This window comes from Cydia amplana, chromosome 8 (assembly GCF_948474715.1).
Source record: "Cydia amplana chromosome 8, ilCydAmpl1.1, whole genome shotgun sequence".
Lineage (NCBI taxonomy): Eukaryota > Metazoa > Arthropoda > Insecta > Lepidoptera > Tortricidae > Cydia > Cydia amplana.
Window position 1 is genome coordinate 8,728,175 of NC_086076.1, and position 22,862 is coordinate 8,751,036.

General features: G+C 36.7%; 1 protein-coding gene across 3 annotated transcripts in view; it reads right to left on the reverse strand.

Moving 5' to 3' along the window:
• Window positions 1-22,862, reverse strand: part of LOC134650170 (methylcytosine dioxygenase TET) — a 173,774-nt gene that overhangs the window by 31,613 nt on the left and 119,299 nt on the right. For 2 of the 3 annotated variants that reach the window (XM_063505021.1, XM_063505024.1), the window contains one exon: window positions 10,266-10,292. In XM_063505021.1, the coding sequence (XP_063361091.1) occupies window positions 10,266-10,292 (27 nt within the window). The remainder of the gene's footprint in view (window positions 1-10,265; window positions 10,293-22,862) is intronic. The other variant, XM_063505022.1, reaches the window with a different exon arrangement.

Consider the following 22,862-nt stretch of genomic DNA (forward strand, 5'->3'; position numbering starts at 1 on the left):
TCGTATATCCTATTATTTAAAAATAATAATTGTAGACGCTGCACGCTGTAGACAGATTGCTGGTAGAGCGGAATCACATGACATGCAATGTTGGGCAAATTTACGGCATCTTAGTAGTAGTATTAAACGAATTTGACAGTTTAACTCGCGTATTTTTAGTTACTCGTGCGACATATTCCGGAGAATATAGGTCTCCATTTACAAGCACTATCATTGCATGACCAGCGACCACGATAGGTACCCGCGCGCCGCGTACTGTCGGTCACCGCGCGACAGTTTCAATTCGATCTCTGTAGTCTAGTAGTAGTTAATAATTATTGTACATATATACAACTTCACTAATTTCTACAAGACAATTTAATTAGTACTTTTTTGTTGTTATAACGACAGCTATCTAGTCATTATCGCAATTGACTTTCGCCGTGCTATCTTAATATTTTGCGTGAATACGATATACTCTTACCACATGAGAGAATTATTTTCTTATTAGCATCATATTCCTCGAAGGTACAAAGAAGTGGCAAAAAAGATTACACGTTATGTTTTTTTAGACGCTTCATCTAATTATAAAACTTGCGAGCTTCACTGCACTTCAACTGAGTCTTTAATCTCGGGTAAATACGAAGTTTAACTTATTTATGAAATACAATTGTATTTCTAAAGATTTCATGGTTCATTAAATTTCTATAAGGGCAGATGCGGATCCAAGATATTAAATATTTTATTGGTTATCAACGTATCATGTTTCGTACATTAGACCACCAATGCGTTTGTTAAAACATACCTAGATGGTTTCCTTTAAAAAACCGGCCAAGTGCGAGTCGGACTCGCGCACGGAGGGTTCCGCAGCATCAACAAAAAATCGTTGTTGTATGGGAGCCCCCCTTAAATATTTATTTTATTTTATTTTTAGTATTTGTTATAGCGGCAACAGAGATACATCATTTGTGAAAATTTCAACTGTCTAGCTATCGCGGTTCATGAGATACAGCCTGGTGACAGACGGACGGACGGACGGACGGACAGCGAAGTCTTAGTAATAGGGTCCCGTTTTTTACCCTTTGGGTACGGAACCCTAAAAAGGCAAAAATTTAGTTGAATCTATTATTAAACTTCTCGTTTATTTATTTAAGTTTAAGACATTACTCGTTACTTTTTACTTTTTTTTCAATTAAGACCATTTTATGTACTTCATTTGTAACCGAGTATGTAACTAACAAAGTATAAAAATTGTGCAAGTTGATTTTAACATTTTTCCAATACATAGTCGTATTGATATGAAACATTGGAAGTATGTTATCCAGATGATAATACAATAATTTGGAACGGTCGAGCTGATCTGATCGAGCCAGGAGGATAGTGGAACACTTCGGTAACTCCTCAAGTTTAGACTCATATATGATTACTAATTAGTTTTGATTACACTGGTCTAGTACTTTGGCGGCATGTACAGTCGACAGTATACAAGTTTAGGATTTTTTCAGACAGAAATGAATTACATTTCAGGTGACGTCAAACTTGCACCATCCATTCCTGGGCCGGAGAATAAGTCGCAATAGTCACAATCCGGCGCAGAACGGTAATTCGCGCACAAAGGAGTCCTGCATCCGCCGGCTTTGTTCCCGTCCCGTACAAACAGGCGCCACAAATTACTCCAAAACTTCTCATTTACAGCGTACAAAGGGAATTACCGTTATAATAAGCCTTCATTCATTTAACATCAAATATTGTTTACCTAACAAGCCTCTTTATATTTAAGACAGAAACGAATTTTACGTTGCGCTAGAATAGTGATAACAAAAATAAACGTTTCTGATACCGCTGAAGTTGCGATGCGAGTAACAATAAAGTTTTCACTGATAAGAAGTCACGTAACTATGACGTCGCGTACGCATGGTTTGCGTCATGTTGTGCAGAAATACTACGAGTATTTTTACACTAGATGAGTACTCTTGTAGGGTAACTCGGTATCATGGCAAAATAGTGATGAAAATGGCGTCTTTCCAATGGACATTATAAAAGTTAACGATTTGGGTACATTTCCCTAAAGCTTTCATAACATAGATTTTAAGAGGTTTGAACATGACCATAAGGTTCCAGCGAGAAAAAAAGGCTTTATACAAGTAGTTCATTTATTTCATGATATCAACAGGAAAGAGGAATAATCTTAACTTTTAGTAAAAAAGTTTTCGACTTAGATAACTGTGATCAGTCTCGGGTTTAGTTTCTATCGTGTCTGCCAATCCTTTTCTCCATCTTAACGTTTCCCGGTAAATCCTAAAGCTTCGCAGAGTGGGTGTGCCAATATATTCAAACATTTCCAAGCTTATCCTGGCTATGTTGAAGAAGTTATCGATGTGACGAGCGACGGAATGAATCACGAAATGTTACGGTCATGAGAACAAAATAGTCAAAGCGACGCTATCAAAAATGGCAAAAAGAGTATAAGGTAAACATACTAGTGCTCGACATGCTAATGCCCAATAGATGGCACGCTGCTGTCACCTCTATTGACAATGACTTAAGTTTCAATATGACATGTACTGGGACCGCGTCGAGCACCAGTACGTTTACCTTACCGAGTACACCAAATATGTCTAGCTAAAATAAGCCGGGTTAAAGGCAAGCAAAACCGTTTACAAATTTATTTGTCAGTTCAACTTTTAATCTAATTTGAATTGGAAATGCGATTGCTTGCTTTTCGTGGGAAATACATTTCAGGCAATATCAAAAATCTGGCAATAAAAATAAATGTCTTAATAAAGTCAAATTAATTTTCACCACACCAGATCGGAAAGGCTTACTTTGCACTTCAAAAACGGATAGCAAAGTGCAACATGTGAGTCAGTAATCAAATGTAAATTTTGAGTTGTTTTCTTATGTTTTCTGGTAGAGTTGACTTTTAAATGATCATTTTGGATGATTAATATTTAATAACATTCATTTGAATTTGATTTGGTTTGATTTTGTTTGATATTTTACATTTAAAAATTGCTTCGGGTCGGTGTGGTGAAAAATTTTGTGTTTCACTCGGGGGCAAATTTTGTTTAACCCTCGTGCATTGAAACCCTCGCAACGCTCAAGATTCCGTTTTTCGAACCACTCGCTACGCTCGTGGTTCAATTTTGGAATCTTTCGCTTGCTCGGGTATCAATATTAGCACGAGCGGTTAAACAACAACTTTGCCCCCTTGTAAAACAAATAATTATTATTGCTTTTCATCGGTCTCAAGTTTATCAGTGACAATGCATAGCAATAGCTAATCTCTATCGACACGTAATCGGACATGCGATCTGTAGTCCAGCCGGGCCAAGGCCTCGATATCTTTGATCTTTCTGGCTCAACGTCAAATCGTAAATTATCGAAATTTGTGGAACCGAACGTAAAATGTATGTACTCACTCGTAGTTTAGTTTGCGTTTAACTTTGTTATATCTGACACTAGCTTCATTTACGAATTAACTTTAATATCAAATAGCTTGACGTCATGATGTAAAAGCTCCTTAAAAAGTAAAAGTAAGAAACAGGACTATTTTATAAATGACTGATGAAAAAGGAAGAAAATGTTTTTAGATTGTAACAACTTATCTATTTCTTTGGTATCTTCTCTATCCTAAACGGTTTAAAGGATTTCAATGTAGGATTTCTCGTTATGTTCGTCACCTGTATTTAATTGCTATCGAAAGGCATTCAATTCATTCATTCATTCTTCATTTTTTTTTTTTTTTTAATAATTCTTACTTGCCATAATTATGGTTTATTTCATTTCGCTAAAATTCAGTAGGTGTTAAAGCTTTTTTTCATAGAGGTAAATTAGGAGGCAACATTATTTTTAGCCATAAACAACAATAACACTAAAATCCAATTTTTCTGTCTCAAAAGCGTTAATTTCGTTTTCCAAACAAGCCAGAACTGCTATTAAAACATTTAACGGCGATAATTCTGACAGGAGCTAACATTCCACATTATTTATGGGCCACCAACAATAACAACAGCTATTCGCGAAATTCATTCGTTCCTGAATTTGAAATTATTTAATTTGTTGTCTAAAACAATTTACCTAATCCGTATAGTTTTAACTTAGGGCCAAAGTGCCAATATAAAACTCTTCATGAAAAACATTCAATATCTTAATATATTTCACAGCAATGATGAAAATAAGGACCGACTTACTTGTGCGCATTCAAGAAATTTAAAATGAGCAATACACTGTATATATCTTAGATAGGTACATATATTTTTTGAGCCTGAGAAAAAAAAAAAAAAAAATGAGCAAAAACTCATAAGTCATAAGAAACTGAATGGTAGATATTCAACACAGAGCGTAGCGACATCACGGCAAGTCTTTCGTGCTCGTCCTAACTTCATAGTAGCAATCGTTCATCTGGACATCTTGTTATGTAACACAATACTAGATAATTTGGTGTATAGAACAGGTTAGTCTCGTATGATGACATTGATAATTCACTGGATTGCACTCGCACGTGCGAGTGCAATCCTGCAATCCAGTGCATTATCAGATTGTCATAGCAGTTTGATCATGTATAGTCGAAAGTTTTAATTTATGACCCATTTTGCACCTTGTCACAGTGACAATAGTATTAGGTCTCTAGCGACGTTCATATTTATTGTCACTGTGACAAGGTACGAAATGGTTATATTATTACTTTCGTCCATACCTATGTCACCCATGAGTACCTTATTACAAGTTTTCTTTAGACCGTGACCTATTTTCCCATATTTTCTTATTCATGCCAAGTATTATAACACAATTAACACCGTTAATTAAAAAAGATTTATTCATAATTAAAGCCATCAACTATACATGTATTCATTTCCCCACGTTAAAAATAAATTAACCAGGTAAAGAAATTGAGGCCTCATTAGATTGTTGTTATCGGGCAGGGCGGCACAATTAATCACGCAGAAATAGGACGCGATAAAATAACCGAGGAGGTTAATGTGGCCTATGGTTTACAAGTTTTATTATCTGTGCTCCAAGATTTACTGCCTGAATAAGACGCAAGATAATAACATTGTTGTATAACGGAAAGCCTAGGTTCCAGCATCGAATTTAAGTCGAATTGGTAAATCTATATTAATTTAGTGCCGTTTAAATGAATACTAAAAATATATATTGCAAAACAGTAGAAAACAGCTATTTTATCCTTAAAGAGTGATCTCTTCCAGGCAATTTTTGGGTAGCAGATTTATTTTATTGCGACAATTGCTGATGGTAGGTATTATGAAGCGAGTGTTTTTCAGATGGGCAGGTTTTCTTTTAATATTTGCAACTTCTATGCGGTCGAAACATATTCTTTTGCAGTGGTGCCAAGAAATGCAACCTTGACATGAAAGACAATCTTTTTTTCAAACAGGTACAGCAAAAATCCAGTCCGTCTCAGAGATCGGCAATAAAATAGGTCTGAATAAAACTGGCTGCAAACGCTACGTAAATAAAAATATCGCTCATATTTTAAGGGAAAAGCCAGAACGCTGAACAATCATTATGAAAATATTGTTGCCTCGTTGTTCCAAAAAAGTGATTTTAAATATCGCAAATATTTATCACTTTGTGCAATAATTTGCATTCAGGTTGAAGCTCAATATTTTCAGCAGAATTTTGTTCCACGTTTTTATTTATATCGCGTAATTTGAAGTTACAGTGTATATTCTACGTATATTATGTTGTATAAAATTAGAGCCATTTAAGCTGAAGTGTAAATAATCGTACTTAGATCGATTGCTACCCATTTCAGATGTGCAATAGGACTTCACATAAGCTCAAAAAATAACGAGCTATCTCTCATGTACATATGGAAGTAACGCATCACAACATGTGTACAACTATACATAGACCAGCTGACATTCGAATATATTGATACCCAAAAGTAGGAGAGCCCCTTCATTTTTTACCTATATGCGCACATGCGTTGCGTGGATCGTACGTACGCTATTCCGGGACGTGGCGGGAGGCGCCCCTAGTGATATAAGGATGCAAGGTTTATGACGATATGGATCACTCATATTTTTTTAATTGTCTGTAAACGTTCACCATGTAAAACCAGACATAGAGCAACGATAATTTAAAGACTCAGTCCGTGCAAAAAGTTCACGTCAAGTTTTACTTGAATATTAAACTATCAAAAAGTCAACGACTTACACGACGACCGCAACGCAGTAAATGTCATCGTAAATACATAATGTCTTTTTAAAAGCCCGTAACAGTCTAAAGTTGATTTAACCCGAGACTCCTAATGACTACCATTACATTGAACGTTACCTTCTGTAACCCTGATAGAAAAAATATCTTGAATACAAGATAAATTGCTGTCAATTTAACTGACATACAGAGAATCTTGTAATCCATTTAGATCCATAACTCAAGGGGAAAAGTCACTATTTACTCTGACCCAGGATCGGAAATGTCAGCTTCGAATAGCGAGCGGACAATTTATTGTTCAATTTTGTTTTTTATAATGACAATAGTCAAATATATTATGCTTTTTTCCAAGGCTAAATGTTCGTTCGTAATTCGTTTTTATATGACAAATAATGGATGGTTAGTTCTGCGCAGTACGCAGTAGGTATCTATTTAATAACGTTTGCGTTAAAACTAAAAAACGCTCTAAGAACATTATCATCGTAAGATGACACTCATCAGCTTCGTTTAGCTGAGTTGAATTCTCAAAACAGTTTGCAAGTTATAGGAGGTATACACCCAAGTTTGTACTAAAAATTGACTAGCAAAATTAAAGGAACCTAGGCTTTTACTATAAATTATTTATTATAAATTATTATATTTTATTATAAATTTTATTATTATAAAAAGTTGACCATAGATTCAGGGTGCCATAGTATAGCCATAATTAAGTAGATCTAGAGAGGCGAAGGCCGCCTATTGTGGTCGAATAACTGGGGACCTTTGCCTTCCTAGTTTGATCTATTTGAATTGATTGCTTCCGCAACAAACAACGCTACCATCTTACGTTGTCGACGAAGATGGAACTAAACATCTCTATTACATAGAGATGGGTAGGTACTTGGTACCTATTACAAAACCCGGGAGTAATGAGGTTAATTAGTGAAAAAGGTAAGTTCTCGTTCTGTACTTGTATATTTCTTATTTTGATGGTTAAAGTTTTTATATCCAATTATTATTTCACTTTAAGATTACAGAAGATTTCCATGACATTTACATAATCTTCCTGGTCTAAAAAGTCAGGTGGAATAAGTGTTGTGGCACTTATTCCACCTTTCCTTTTTAAATTTACTTAATCGATTAGAGAAACTACTTCCATGGTGGTAGTACCTCTGACCTGACCTACGTTACTCTGCCTCGCGAATGATTTATCAAAGCAGTATGACTAATAAGTCACAACTATAAAGAAATTCCCGCCGTAGACACAACTCGCTTAGACTATTCTGGGCCACTTTCTTACAGTATATTGTTATGTTATGTTATACAATGACAATAGAACTAAATGTTTATTAAATAACAGCCATTGCGGCAACAGTTGCTAATAATTCGCCGGGATATTTCTCAAACATCCGCCGTAGAGTCCAAACATCGTGACGTCATTTTAGATGAATTATGACAGACGACCTCGTTGAGTCACAAAGACTTTTCTAAACTGTTGTGAAAAATGCAAACTTTAGGGTGTGATTTTTGCAAGCAATGTCTGTTGTCTATGGTATGATAAATTGTTAATCGGCTTAACTCGCTCTATGTCTATTAAAAGTGAAAAGCAGAATACGGAAAGGTTATAGGTAAAGTGTGAATGAGGAAGGTTCCGGAGTTTAGTGGAAAGAGGACAAAGAACAGCTCAAGCACATACTATAGTTAGGTACCTAAGCATTTACGGCCAATTAATGACATACTTAATATGAAACCATAATCTTTAAAAATTACGTTTAGAGATGGGACACCTAATTGTTTCCCGTTCCATTTCATCTCTAAAATCTAGGTCGAAACCGAACTAGTAATAAAATTTTAACAAACCAATAGGTACCGAACTTGAACTAATTTACATTTGAAACACATCTCCGTATGTTGTCCTTCATTAAACGAAGTCTGGAAAACGACCTCTGTCAAGACAGAGAGGTGTAAAGAGGGACGGCATATGTGACGTCATGCACTCCCGCGCAATGTGGCAACGTCGCCTCGAATGTTTTGTAAATAGAATCTCCGTTGGCGATTGTTGTGTGAGCGAGGAAGCATAAGCTGGAAAAGGAGGGAAGAAGTCGAAACTGTTGTTAAATTCGACCTTATATCCTCGACTTATGGATTTTGGAGCATAATTCTTATGTTGCTATGTTGAAGTTTGATTTCCGATATTAGGTTTATTACCACCTACCTATTTGTGGTGGAGTAACGGACCACATTCTGTAGTTAAACTGTTTGTTATTAGGTGTTGTCTAATAGTTTTCAGAAAGCTCTGATTTGAATATGTATTATGTATGGTTCTTGTTTATTCAAAATACACATATTTAACGTATTATGGTTTATAGACAAAAGTAATAGGTATTCAATGTATCTTTGTCGGGACTATAAACCCACAATCGGCTATTCTCCTTTCATAACAGCGCGGGCCTGTCCAATTCAATTAGAGAAAGAGCAGACTAAAGTAGGCACTAAAATTCAGAGGCTGCTTTTTAGGGGATGTACGAGTATATGAATTTCAGAATTTTCAGATCATCGACACTACTTATCAGGCAGAACATTGGCCACATACCTAAAAACATAATTAAAAAAGGTATCTATACATACCTTCATAATTACATAATTTATATATATATTTTTTACTTGATATGAGCTACTTTTACACTAACAATCTGTATTAGCTGATGAATAGTAGACGTCAGATTGTATCGATTAATCGATGTACCTATTTAATGACGCTGATCTTACTATGAACGATAGGTATATAATACTTTACGGAACTTTTTTTCGAATTCGCACTGCCTACTTGGGATTTCGTGCTAACATAAGTCTAACTATCTTGACTTGACACACAGGGTCTAGTGTTATAACTTACACTACATATTTAACATATTTAGGATTTAATTCATATCTAAGCCCTCTAAGTTTATTTTAAATTCTTACTCAACAAACGCGTTAAACAACACAATGTATTCTTTCCACTCACTGCGCAAAATTCGAATAATAAAATTTTAAGTGCGAAAAAAGCCGAATTTAATCTCGCAACCATCCTTTATAGCGCCATTAAAGTTTCCAGACAAATAATTAATAGGAAACAATAGGGAATTTAATAAATAAATAAGTGGGGGTGGTTTGGGCGGGGTCGTTGCCTCATCGACCGCACCCCCCCGCCCTACGTATCGAACCTTCGCGGACGTAAGAACATAGATACCATGTACTTTAGCTATGTACTAACACACTTTTTGTATTAATGTTTGAATTGAAATCTCTAGAAATCAGTGATATAATTTGGAGTAATATTAGATATGTATAAAGTGGTAATCCTAAAGGTTAACAAGCTTAACTTTTTCGCCTTTCTCCATTATTGGTGTTATGACATTAAATAAATAAATAAATAATAGATAATCTTACACAAATCGACCTAGTCTCACAGTAAGCTCAATAAGGCTTTATGTTATGGGTACTACTTAGACGATAATACATAGAAAATATCCGTAAATCAGGAACAAAATATCTGTGATAAACACACCAAAAGGTGTTCTTATCGCGGGATTCGAACCCGGGACCTCCAGCTCAGTAGGCAGGGTCACTAGTCACTACCGACTAGGCTAGGAGGCCCATACTATCCTCATTTCCATCACTATACCTAAAAATGAAACCAGTCAATCGTAAAATGCAGTGAAATGTACAAGCGAAAAGCCGCTACTAAGTATTTCATAAAGTAAAAACAATCCGTTTTAAAACTACAGATGTAATAAATAAATAATCAGCTTAAAGGTGACAGTCCATTTCCAACCGCAGCTGCACTACTATTCATTTTACTATGGAAATTGACAGTACCAGTAGTGCAGCTGCGGTCAGAAATGGAATGTTACCCTAACCTAACATAAACTACTTACTTACGTACTTACCTTGCAAAGTAGGACTACCACACTTTAGTAAAGCAAAGAGAAGAAAAACAAAACTTAAAAGACAACAGCCCAGCAATTGCTTCGATTGAAAAAAATAAAAGAACGAACTAAAAAAAAGGAATGAATGGGAAAATGTGCAAGAACGCAAAAGAAGAGACATAAAAACAGAGGACAGGCAAGAAGAGAACAGACCATATTTACCTTGATGTCTTGCAAGACCTGGAACCAATAATTAAACACGAATTAGTGTTAATGCACACGCAGTTAAACACTTAATTGTAATTTAGAATACTATTAGGAACAGAAAAATTTAACTATAATATATGACTCGAAACGAACTTTGTAGCCACATTAAAGTCTATTTTTTTATTCGGTAGACTGAAATGACAGTTAATAGTATGAACATGAAATGTCATTTCATACTATTAACTGTCATTTCAGTCTACCGAATAAAAAAATAGACTTTAGCAGTTATAACTAATTCAGGGAAAGTAAATTATATACTGGGTGCTGGATAATAGGTGTTATTTTTTTATACATTCATTATTTTAAGCATTACGCACCGCAGTTTTTTTCAAAATAACTATTGAAATTGAGGGATACGATCCAAAATTTTAATGATCATTTAAATCTAAAATTCTTCAAAGTAATTAATAAGTACATTTAAGGCAGTTTTTTAGACATTTTAATTTTGGAAATAAACACTTGACAAGAATTATAAACTATGTAATTTTAAAAGGACTATAAAATCGTAGGAAGAATATACGAGTGTTGAGTTGTTGACGACATGGATGGATACCTAGTATTTTCTGAACGAATGTTATGATTTTAGAAGCCTCGCGTAATGCGTAAGCAACAAAATGGGCATAAAGGGTAAATAAGATAACGATAAGCAAGGCTAGATGTAATGCAGTACTGGCGGTACATCTTTTTAATACTTATTACGACACATATTTATGTGAATTAAACACCGGTTTTAAAACCGTTAAAAATATTGAATAGACAAACACTACACGTGAAAAAGAAGGATTAGACAAAGTTTGTAAAAATTAATATGATACAGATACAGAATGCTTGCGGATAAAAATACACCATTCGGTGAAACTGACAGAAATCAGCCTCCCCAATCAAGCATCCAGAAATAAAAGCGGAAAAAAGCAATGACAATCGAACGTCCCAATCAGAAAGTGGAGGAAAAACCTAAACCGGAAAACCGGGCGATCTCGAGAAAAGTGCTGGCGTGAGAGGTCATTGACCCGGGCGACCCGAGCGGCCAGCACCCGGGCAAGCCGGGTAGCGGTAGGTCAGGGATGTTTACTACCCGTCATAGATTACGTTCGATTGCCTTAATAACTTCATGAACGATTTACGAAAGGATATTGTTTTTTTATCGGACTTGGGTGTTAATTTTGAGATGAAACACAAAGATCGAGAAATTCAATGAAATTCGAGAACTTTAATGGCATATTAAGTTATTCTGTTATATTATGTGCATTAGAAATTATTCAAACAACTGTAGACACAGTTGTTACATGAAACTTTCAAAGTTTCTCGAATATTGTTTCTTGAAAAGCTTTAGAGAAGCTTTTACTTTCGAGGTATCACGGAGATCGGAGGCTTATGGGAGCTTTACCACCGTAAAGGAAAGCTGTACTCTGAACAACAAAACATTTGTAGGACTTAAACAGATTTCTTACTATTAAGACGTTTACTGTATTAAATTAAAAAATAACGTTCAGATTAATATTAACCCAGTACGGCTGCCATCAGTTTGGCACTGACATAAACGCCTTCGAGAACGTAATATACATCTCGCTCGTACTCGCATATTTGTGCAAACGAGATGTATAGAAAGTAAATTACGTTCTCGATAGCGTAAATGTCAGTTTTGACACTGTCAGTGACTCATGGTACGGGCTCAGTAGAAAGCTATTTAATATTCTACAATTTTGAGAAACTAAGGTAAAATAGAGTAACCCCACATTTTTTTCTACGTCAGTCAATAGATATGTAATATGTACTAATGAGCATATCTACTTATACATGTTTTCTAAAAACTTTCGGTGCCAGCTCTTGTGACCAAATTAACTTCAGAAATCAGGATTCCTCCTAACAAAGAAACGAGGTCTTCCGTAGAAATTTCAAGAAAACAAACTTACAAGAAATCCAATCAACTAGATAATGAAAAAGCGGAATTAAAACGGCAAGGACAATGAGGAAACTCCATTAAAGATATTCTTAAAATGGAAGATCACCGGATTTTAAATATATTTTTTCCTTTCGTGATAGAAAAGGTGTGTATTAGTTTATCTTATCCCTACCAATATTAATGTGAAAATAACTGTCTGTTTATAACCTCATCACGTTTAAACTGCTGAACCGATTTAGATGGAATTTGGAATGGAGATAGTTTGAGTACCTGGGAATGACATAGGATAGTGTTTATTACGCAAATCATAATTCAAAGGTCGCGAGCTGAAGCTAGTACACTTTATATACGGATATTATATTGGAATATGGCGATACCAACATAAAAAGTACTGCGTTAGAAACTTATACCGTTCTAATCTTGTCAGGAAATATGCAACACATGTGTACCAATACCAACTACATACTGCCGTATTCGAACTTCAAGATATTCACAAGAGACGACACGTACTAGATCCATTCTAGATACGTTATAGTTTAGATTTCAACTAGTTCTCTTTTGCAGCGCAATTCGGGCAACCAATGTCACTTTTACGATAGATCGTGTTAGATATCTATTAGATGTGAATTAGATCTCTAAGTAATATCTTGTGGAAATCGTTTAAAAGTATCTCCAAAATCGCGGAAATGTCAAATTTGACAGGTTAGATCTTAAACATATCGTTATCGTACCTTGGCGATATCTAATAGATATCTATTACAAAATCCGAATCGGGCCCATACTTAGTACCAAAGCACTCCAATCAATCATCATGAAACTCACGAATCTTTGATGAATCCTAGAGATTTTGTCCAGATACAACCTAATCTAAGAGACGCAGGGACCAATCAAATTATTTTATTAAATACTAGCTTTTGCCCGCAACTTCGTCTGCGTGGAATGATGATTATACCTAATTTTATCTAAATCAGTGCAGCTGCAGCGGTTTAAGCGTGAAGATGTAACAGACAGACATACCTATAATAGTTATTGATAAACATTAGTAGGGATTTTGACACCACCCGTCTCCGCCACTCCACCCATCTCACTCCAGCCTCGGCCACTGGAGGAGTTCACTTTTTTAGGGTTCCGTACCCAAAGGGTAAAACACGGGACCCTATTACTAAGACTTCGCTGTCCGTTCGTGCGTCCGTCCGTCTGTCACCAGGCTGTACCTCATGAACCGCGATAGCTAATAGACAGTTGAAATTTTCACTAATGATGTATCTCTGTTGCCGCTATAACAACAAATACTAAAAATAAAATAAAATAAATATTTAAGGGGGGCTCCCATACAACAAACACGATTTTTTTGCTCTATTTTTTTGTTGATGGTGCGGAACCCTCCGTGCGCGAGTCCGACTCGCACTTGGCCGGTTTTTTACTATAGGTATTACATTGCCATTTTAATTCAGTATAAATAAATCACTAAATAGTATAAAACAAAGTCGTTTCCCGTTGTTTGTCTGTCTGTATGTATGCTTAGATCTTTTAAACTACGCAACGGATTTTGATACGGTTTTTTTTTAACAGATAGAGTGATTCAAGAGGAAGGTTTGTGTATAATTTGTTAACCCGTGTGAAGCCGGGGCGGGTCGGGTTATAAACCTGTAATAGTTATCAATGACGAATAAAATGTACTTAACCCAAGTGAAACAAATCATGTACGTGAGTGCCTTAACCCGGTGTAGATCGCGATCTCGGGGCACGCATCGCGGACGGCCCTTTCACGCGGTTACTGCTAGTTCAAGGGCCGTCTGGGCCCTGTCTGCTAAACTAGGGTTGTCACTCGAAGTTATCATTTTATGAAGGCTGTCTTTTAAAATGGTTTGCATACTTTTCGACAGGGAAAGCTCGATTGTTTCATAGTAGTTCGGTTCTATACTATCGTATCTAGATGTATTTTTTTTTGTACAAAACCATGTTTTCTTTTGAGCAATTTCATATACTTAACTTTGGTTGTATAATTTTACTAGTGCTGTTACTTTATTGTAGTTCTTTTATTTATGCAATGAATACGGTAGCTTACAAAAACGCCGCTAAAACACAATCCGCAATATTTCATATATCGTGCTTTATCGATTCGTGCCTAAATTATTCATATTTTATCTTCGTATAAATTTGTAGAATTATGTAATCTGTAGTGGCGTGGCGTTGACTACTAAAATGCTCGATGACAAATGGCCCTTTCGCACGCTGTTACTCGCTGCAGGTTCAGATACCGTCTGGTGTCTGTCTGCTAGCATAGGGTTGGCACAAAACGTAAACGTTTTTATTACGAATAAAATTATATCTACTGTTCTGAATATCGTATGTATGTATATGTTTTCGCATTTTAATGTTTGCATGTAAATATATCAATTAATGTTGAATCTATAAAAAATAATAACGTAGTTGACAACCCTAGCAACACGCGTGTCCCATGGCATATTTCACTTCGCCACGACGCCCCGCGCGGACGTGTAAACAGGAGAAAGTCCCCGATTTAAAACACGAATACACGTAATCGACCCCACGGGGAAAGCGCCACACCACAACAGGTGACAGGTTTCGTGAGCATTATGATTGACGGTATCGACATTCGTCTTTGCAAGGATATATTTCAATTCAGAAATGTACGACTTGCAGTATTATTGATCATTTTGATTGTTTGATAAATGGAATCATAAATCGGAAAATTTAAGATGCTGTTCGGATGTCAACTGCTGGTGCATTACTCATTTTATCAAAAAAATTGACAGATAGAGCGGCGGCAACAACGACGCTACAACAGGAATGCACTGCAGGTGACATCCGAACGTCACCTTCATTTAGATTATTTAGAATAACACTTTAACACGGTCGTAGATTTTGTAAAAACCATAGGGGTCAAAGTTACCCCGCTTTACACGAGATATTCGGCGGACACCCGTCTGAAGAGATACGAACAGAAAATGCATAATTTTCCAAGAGCTTTAATATCTCTAGTCCTAGAGGCGTGGTTCGTGGAAATGACCGTCCTTTCCGAGTTCTATTTTTGAGCGTGATCCCAAATAGACCGTGGAGCATTGATAAAGGTAGTTCTGCGCGTGATGGTTCAAGGGCGTCTTGCCCCGGGGAATATGAGCAGTGAATGAACTGTTTGTAAACAACAAGGTGAACGGTCGATTGCTCCTTAAGGCTTTAGAACGGACTGGGACAATTTTGGCACTGATATGAAATCCGCGACTAAAACACGCTAGATTCTCAGTGTCGTACGGGGTCCATTTAACCCAGTACATGTATAATCATTTGATGGCTAATTACCGTATCGAACTTGCTAGATTTGTCGCCGGTGGGGTACATAAAGCCATGAGGCTAATGACGAAGACAAAATAACTAAATGACAGGGGAAATTCTGTGGCTGTGATATTTGCAGAGCATTTTGGTTTCTGTTTGTCTTGGTTTTGCATTTGAATAGCATAACTTGTATATTACTGTAACGATTAGTACGATTTTTCGCATAATATGACAATTTTCACCAATTTCTTTTACAACGTTTTCCCTTCATATGTCTTTGTGCAATGAATAAGCTGCCGATCAAGACGCCTTTTGCACAGTATAATAAAGAGTACTAGCATACAGTACGGACGCTCCCTGCCTCCCGTTGAAAGTGCCGCCCACCCGCTGAGACCCGCTCTCGGTTACCTCACAGTTACCCTACAATGTCTTATCTCACTCGCGCAAGCATGGTACGCGTTCACCTACACGAGCTTAGGATGTGTGCGTAGGAACGCGTTTGTTTCATACATTTGATCGCCAGTGTCCGAGGTGTGCATTTTGTATACACTACCATATACTCCTTAATGCCGAAGAACGTAGATGCTCTTAAATGGCCAAAAACAACATCTATCTAGTGGCTAATAGTAGTAATAGTTTAGTACGTCTTACTTAGGGTAATGCTGATGCTTCTTACAAAAATCGTCATTGCGCCGCAGATGTTATGTTTTACACCTCAGTTTAGTATCTGGGTAACGGAAATGTTATTACAGGCTTCGATTTCCCTTTCCCATCAAACAGCGGAATTCTAAACGCTTAGTGTTTGTAATAGACACGTTTCATGAATAAACGCTCGATCGGAGTCCTCGCAGTGACAGGGGCGTGCCGTGACGGTTGTCGCCCGCAGACGGCGCGGCAACCGCCTCCGCATTTTCCATTCCATTCACATTTACACCACGTGCGAATTGCATTTGTTTACTATTTTACGCTGGCTTTATCTCAAGCAGAAACAAATGCTGGTTAATTAAGCCCTTGAGAACGAGCCGTCCTTTTCGCGAAAGGCGATTTAAACGGGAAAACTTAGTCGTGGAAAGGGGAAACATGTTGAGCGGCGTGGCCTAAACACATTTCCCGGGAATTAATCGTGGTCTTTTCAGCAATACACAGCTCTTGCTCACATAACTATTTTCTTTTCTTTTTATTTATTTTTTATTTTTGAAGTGAAAACTTCTTTAGCGGCGCTGTGCACTTTTTGTGATGGGGAAAAAATGTTAAACTCGCGAGAGCGTAAGACGTAACCCTCTCTTTCTACCGCGCGGCGAAAATGTATGTCTGAGCCTGCTGTTTCGTTTTTATTCACCAAAGAACTTTAGTCATAACGTTTCATAATCAGGTCAATTATTTAAAACTGGACTTCTATATTAAGTAATAAAGCTCAATGTTCTAATCTTGTACGGGCTGAAATTCGAGGATCTTACAGTTACATTCTAACTTTATATCACTCAAATATAATTCAATAAAGCTACATCTTGATGAAATTGCTAATAAAAGTGAACTCTAGTACTGGTGAATAAAACTTAAAATATCATGCCATAAATATATTTAGATGCGAGGTCTGCAAGGTAACTTTACAATTTCTATTCGAATTTTAAACAATTATGGCTCCTCTACACGATGGGCCAACGCCGGCCACTCCAAGGGACGCAGCCATGCGGTAGAATGAGATAGCAATATCACTTGCTCCCTCTAACGCATAAATGCGTCCCTTGGAGTGGCCGGCGTTGGCCCATCGTATAGAGGAGCCATTGACGCTACAAATTTAAGCTCACTGAAGAGCAATTTCGGAACTAAAGTTTTTCAATAGAAAGGAGGATGGGTCAATTATACATAGTGCTGCAGATATTTTGGACTAGTCATTGAGTTTTCACTTCTGTCGGCACTCCCGGAGTGCAACCCCTTGTTTTTTTTATTTTATTATGAAACTATTTGAAATTTTTTGATAACATTTATTGTGTACGTGTGAATCATCATGAAAATATGATGTTCGCGATTGCAGATCAGCAGAAACTGTTTTTTGCAAATGTCCTACCTATGCATAAATAAAACACAGATAATAAGGCTACATTTGATACGTGTGTGTAAGGTATATTTTACCCATAAAACCCATACCCATTACCCATTTGTTACTATGTACTAGTTGTACTACATCCTTGTTTTTCCTAAAAGGCACCCAGAAAGTAATTTCCGTATATAAAGTATGTTTAAGTTTCCTTAAATATTGTCCTGCTTCAAACTTCAACTCGCGCGTTAGAAAGCGGTGAAAGTACGGGAACTTCGACCTACTTGTAATGTAATGTACCCGTGCCCTTATGTGTGTCAGACTATTTGAGCGATGACTGCCGTCAGAAATGACTTCTTTTTCGTGATTTATTACTCACTTTTAGAATGTAAAACAGCCATTTGTCATAATTATGGAGTTGCATAGAAAGAGTTATGTACTTATGTAGGTACCATAGAGAAATATAGTAAGACAAGAGTGCTCACTCCATACATCAGTTCAGACAATTAATTATTAATGCAGAGTTAGCTGCGCCCGACTCTACTTTAATTGGTTTTCGTAGGTCAAATGATACACTAACTATTTTTTTCTCTTTTGCGGAAACTGCGCTATAACTACAACGAGAAAATGTTCACAGGTTTAAAATAGCTTTTATTTGAGCTTTTTAACGCGGTTTAAATTTTTGCAAGTTTAAAACGAGTTTAGTGTTAAAAACAAGTTAGTTGAACCGCAGTATGGTGTTAATTCGGGTTGGGTTGATGTGAGCTCGTTGTGTCAATTAGGCAAAACTGGATGACTACGTGACAGCATTATGTAGCTACTTAGTGAATTGAATATAGTCTGCGATTGTCCAACGAGTAACGTAGTTTGTGAGTTTGTGGGTAAGAGTAACATTCCATTTCTGACCGCAGCTGCACTACTGGTACTGGACGCGTCGCTGTTACTGTCAATTTCCATAGTAAAATGAACAGTAGTGCAGCTGCGGTTGGAAATGGACTGTCACCTTAAACCGAAAAGCTTCGGTTAAGTTGTGACATTAATACTTGCTGGTGTTGATGATTAAAATAAACTACCTCTTCTACAAAACATATTTTAAGCAGGTTTTGGTTTTAGTGATGATACTATGATAACATTAAATTGTCATCACTGCTGTCATATATATGTTTAGATAAAAACCGTACTTATACATATATTCGTTTACGATGTCTACATGTAAACATGATTCTAAATAGCGATTTAATAATCATATGGAATAAAGCAAAATAAATGTTTCCTAAACGATGACAAATGCCATTATAAATCGCGTTAAACAAAATAGTCGTATTTACTCTCAAATGCAAAGAGGAAAAGGCATGCACGGAAAGTGAAAATTTATAGCTTTCATCGTACATTTTCCAATTACGAGACTCGGTGGCCATATTGATTTTCGCTTTTTGCAACAGACGGGTTTACTGGGGGCTTACATTAAAAATTCCGACGTGGATTCATGGCTCGCCGATACTGCCAATAACTTTTGACGGCGGACTTTAAAATGCTTTTTAAAATAAAACAACAGTATTGCGACGTTGTCTGAGGCTATAAAGTTAGTGGGCAAAAGAGCAATTTGTTACGTTATACCTTTTAACTTAAGCGCTTTAGTTCTTAATAAAAGCACAATTCGATTAGACCGTAAATTGGCTTTCGTCGAAAGTTCGGTAGTGCATTCTCAGAACAAAATCGAATAAAACTTGTTTCAATTTTGGACTATAAGTACTTATTAAGTCTTGATAAAACCAATTAGAGGCGTAGGTTCCACATTCAAATTTTAATTAAATGTTTAAATCTAGAATGTTGACTTGTCAAATAAATATTTTAGGACAGGATGATATTGTGAGGTTTTGCGAAATTAATTCCTATGGCCATTAGCTTTATTTTATGGGTTCGAATGAAAAGCAAGAGACTCCAATCCTTCTCTATCTAACTGCATAGAATGACCGTATTCATGTAGACGCTAAGGCGAGAGAGGCAGTCCAAAGGACGTGGGGAAGACTGAGACGGCACGAAATCGAAACTCGAGGTAGGCAGGGCCTAAATCTCGTTAAGGTTTACGAGGTTAACCTAACATAATTTAGGAGTATTTTGACAACTTTTGTTACAGCGTACGTCGGAAACGACAATGTCCTTGGGCATAAACGTTTAAGAAAATCCAATTACATCGTTTGAAAGCATCAGATTTTGGTGTTTTGTGACGATGTCGTTTTAATGTCATCCTGTACGGATATGATGGTCGTTCTTGTCTACGTGACAGCGTGATAAAACGGTGTCCGTCACTTTCTTTCCCACGGTGTTAAACAGTGACAGTTATTTTATCACGTGGATAAAGATGGATAAAGCTATCCATAATAGGCTGGCTGTACGGATATGATGGTCGTTCTTGTCTACGTGACAGCGTGATAAAACGGTGTCCGTCACTTTCTTTCCCACGGTGTTAAACAGTGACAGTTATTTTATCACGTGGATAAAGATGGATAAAGCTATCCATAATAGGCTGGCAGGATGCAGGGGACTTTTCACTAAGCTTTTAAAAACCTTATTAAATGAGCCTATCAGTGTAATTTGTCCCTTGAGTATGAAGTCGCTGTCTCTGTGAACTTAGATCGAGAGCTCTAACTCGAAACGAAAAAAGTAGGTACCTATACGTAAATACTTGATTTTGTCGATCTAACCGAGGTATGCTACGTTTGTGCAGGCTAGGATGTCCGAAAAAATTACCATTTTGGGACGAACTATGAAAGGAGTCAAAGAAAGGCACTAGTTTACAAGACAAATGAGTTATTTATTTGGTGAGTGAGTGAACTTTGAATTAAGCTTTGCTCCAAGATCATTCAAAAATGGATGTGGGGGTCATTTTGTTAATATTGAGGTATGTTGCTTTCATGTTTTCAAATACTAGCGTAACTAAATAGCGTGGCACGACCGCATCGCCACGTGTTTTTATTTACACTACTATCAAGCCATCGCAATCGGCCACTGAATGAAACTGGCTGACCTAAATTTTTGTACGCACGCCGGCCGGCACTGGCAGCCGATAAGCGAGACTAATGCCCCATACGGTTTCTATTTTAAATTTGGAAAGTTTGACAGTTAAGGGTGTTCTAAAGTTTTTGAGGTATAGTAAGAAACGAGGAATATTTATAGAAAATCAAAATTATGATGAGATTGCTTCTATGATGGTGCGGGGTTATTTTCACCTACAAAATTACAACGGGCAGGGGCCCGTTTCTCAAAAGCTTGTAACTTGTAATACAAGTGTAAGTCCCTTTCTAACAAAAGCTGTCAAAAAGTGACATCCGATTGTATTACAAGTTACAAGCTTTTGAGAAACGAGCCCCAGATCAGAATGACTTCATGTTTCATTCTCAGATACTATGAAAATAGGTACTTAGGTATAATAATGAACTTAAAAATAATATTATTATATCTTCCTAATTTTAAAAACGTTAAAGATACTATGAGTACTTAACCAAACAACAATTACGATAAGTTATTCTTAATGATTTAAACAAGGAAATACGTACATATCTAAACTTAGTCTGTTTTTAAAAAGGTTTCCTCATCGCTGAGTAAATTTAGTATAGTCAAGGCCCCGCTAATAACTAGCAACTGACGAAGGCCAACGTTCAGAGAGCGTTATCGTTTTAAAAAATAAAAACAAATCGATTCAAAAACGAGGACGTCAGATAAGCATTATCTGTGGCCGTAGTCGTATCTTTGTATACTTTGGCGATAAGGAATGGGAAAGAAGTATGAATCAGAAGTGGAAGAGTAGAATGTTTTTTTAACATTTTGGTATTTTACTCTGGAGCACTATAAAAATAATAGTCCATCTTATTTTTATTGTAAATACATACGACTTTTTCAACAAGGGTATCGTAGAAATCGAATTGAATTTCTTGTGAAATAGAGTAGAGTAGAGCCAAGCTAACTCTGCACAGACTTGGCAATAACAGCTATAGTCGGATTATTCCTATTTGCATTATTTAACACATTCTGATTGACGTTTATAGAGATGTAACTAACGCAAATCGATTGTCACAGCAATCGATTACGATTAGATGGCACCTAGACTGAGGTATCAAATTGTGACGTTTAATGAATTTTTATTTGAGATTTAAATAAAGCTAGAATTATATGGTTAATAAATAATAATAAGAAAATATAATAAATTTAATAATGTTTTGTTGCGACCTAAAATGAAAAATTTATATCGATTTACTTAGACGACTACCGATTCATAACGGTGGTGTCCGGCCAACCCTACATAAAAATAAAAAAAGACGTAGAACGTAAACGTTCGCAGTGCAATTGTCTTCCTTTGTGATTTCGATGTGAAGACATTTTACGTTGTATTGCTGTTGTGAGTGACATGTGTCAAATAATGCAAATAGGAATAATCCGACTAAAAATACGTTAGAACAGTAGGCCTAGCACATGATTGGCGCAATCCGTCTTTTTATAACTATGTTAATTAAAGAGGGACGGGTAGTCTATCTCGCCGCGAGATACTGTCGCGCCAATCATGTGCTAGCCCGGCTGAGCTACCTGCACGTCTAGCATGTTTACTTGTTTTAGGTAGCGATATCGTGCTGGGAGTGGGGGTTCAAATTTCGGAAGTTACGAGTGATTTTCGGATCGTGGTGTTGCGTAAGACGTGGTTACATAGATTTTTAGGCAACAAGCAAGAAGTTTTATTTAGATTTTACGTAGAGCCAATAATTTAATTTGCGACTCATTCGTACCTTGTCAGAGTGACTATCAATATGAAAGATATCTCATATAGATATGAGCGCCGATAGGCATTTAGCCGGCGGCGGCGCGCCGGTCAAAATTGGTCGGCGGCGGCGGCGAATCGGCGGCGTGGCCTTGAAGTACCTTCGATTAATGAAAAAAGAATTAAAACCAAAATTTTACCGAATTAACATGTTTTTGCTGTAAGAAAGTTATGAAATAAATGCATTTTTTATTTTCAAGGGTAATTTATTGAATAATGGTACGAAAAAAATTGATATCGTATAAACTGTGGATAAGCGGTATCGCACGGCATCAGAGGCGGACTTAATCTTGGCGAGGCTCTGGCCGGAAGATCTTAGCGAGGCCCTTATCTTTTGTGCTAAGTTAAAAATTGCGGATTGACTGTATTAGGGAAACGTTTTGTCGACAGTCCAAAGAAAATCGAGCTCCGTCATTAACCAATATCGATTCAACAAAACCGATTTATGTCAAAAAGTGAGGCCCAACGCCGAGCTCCATGTAACACCGAAGACTT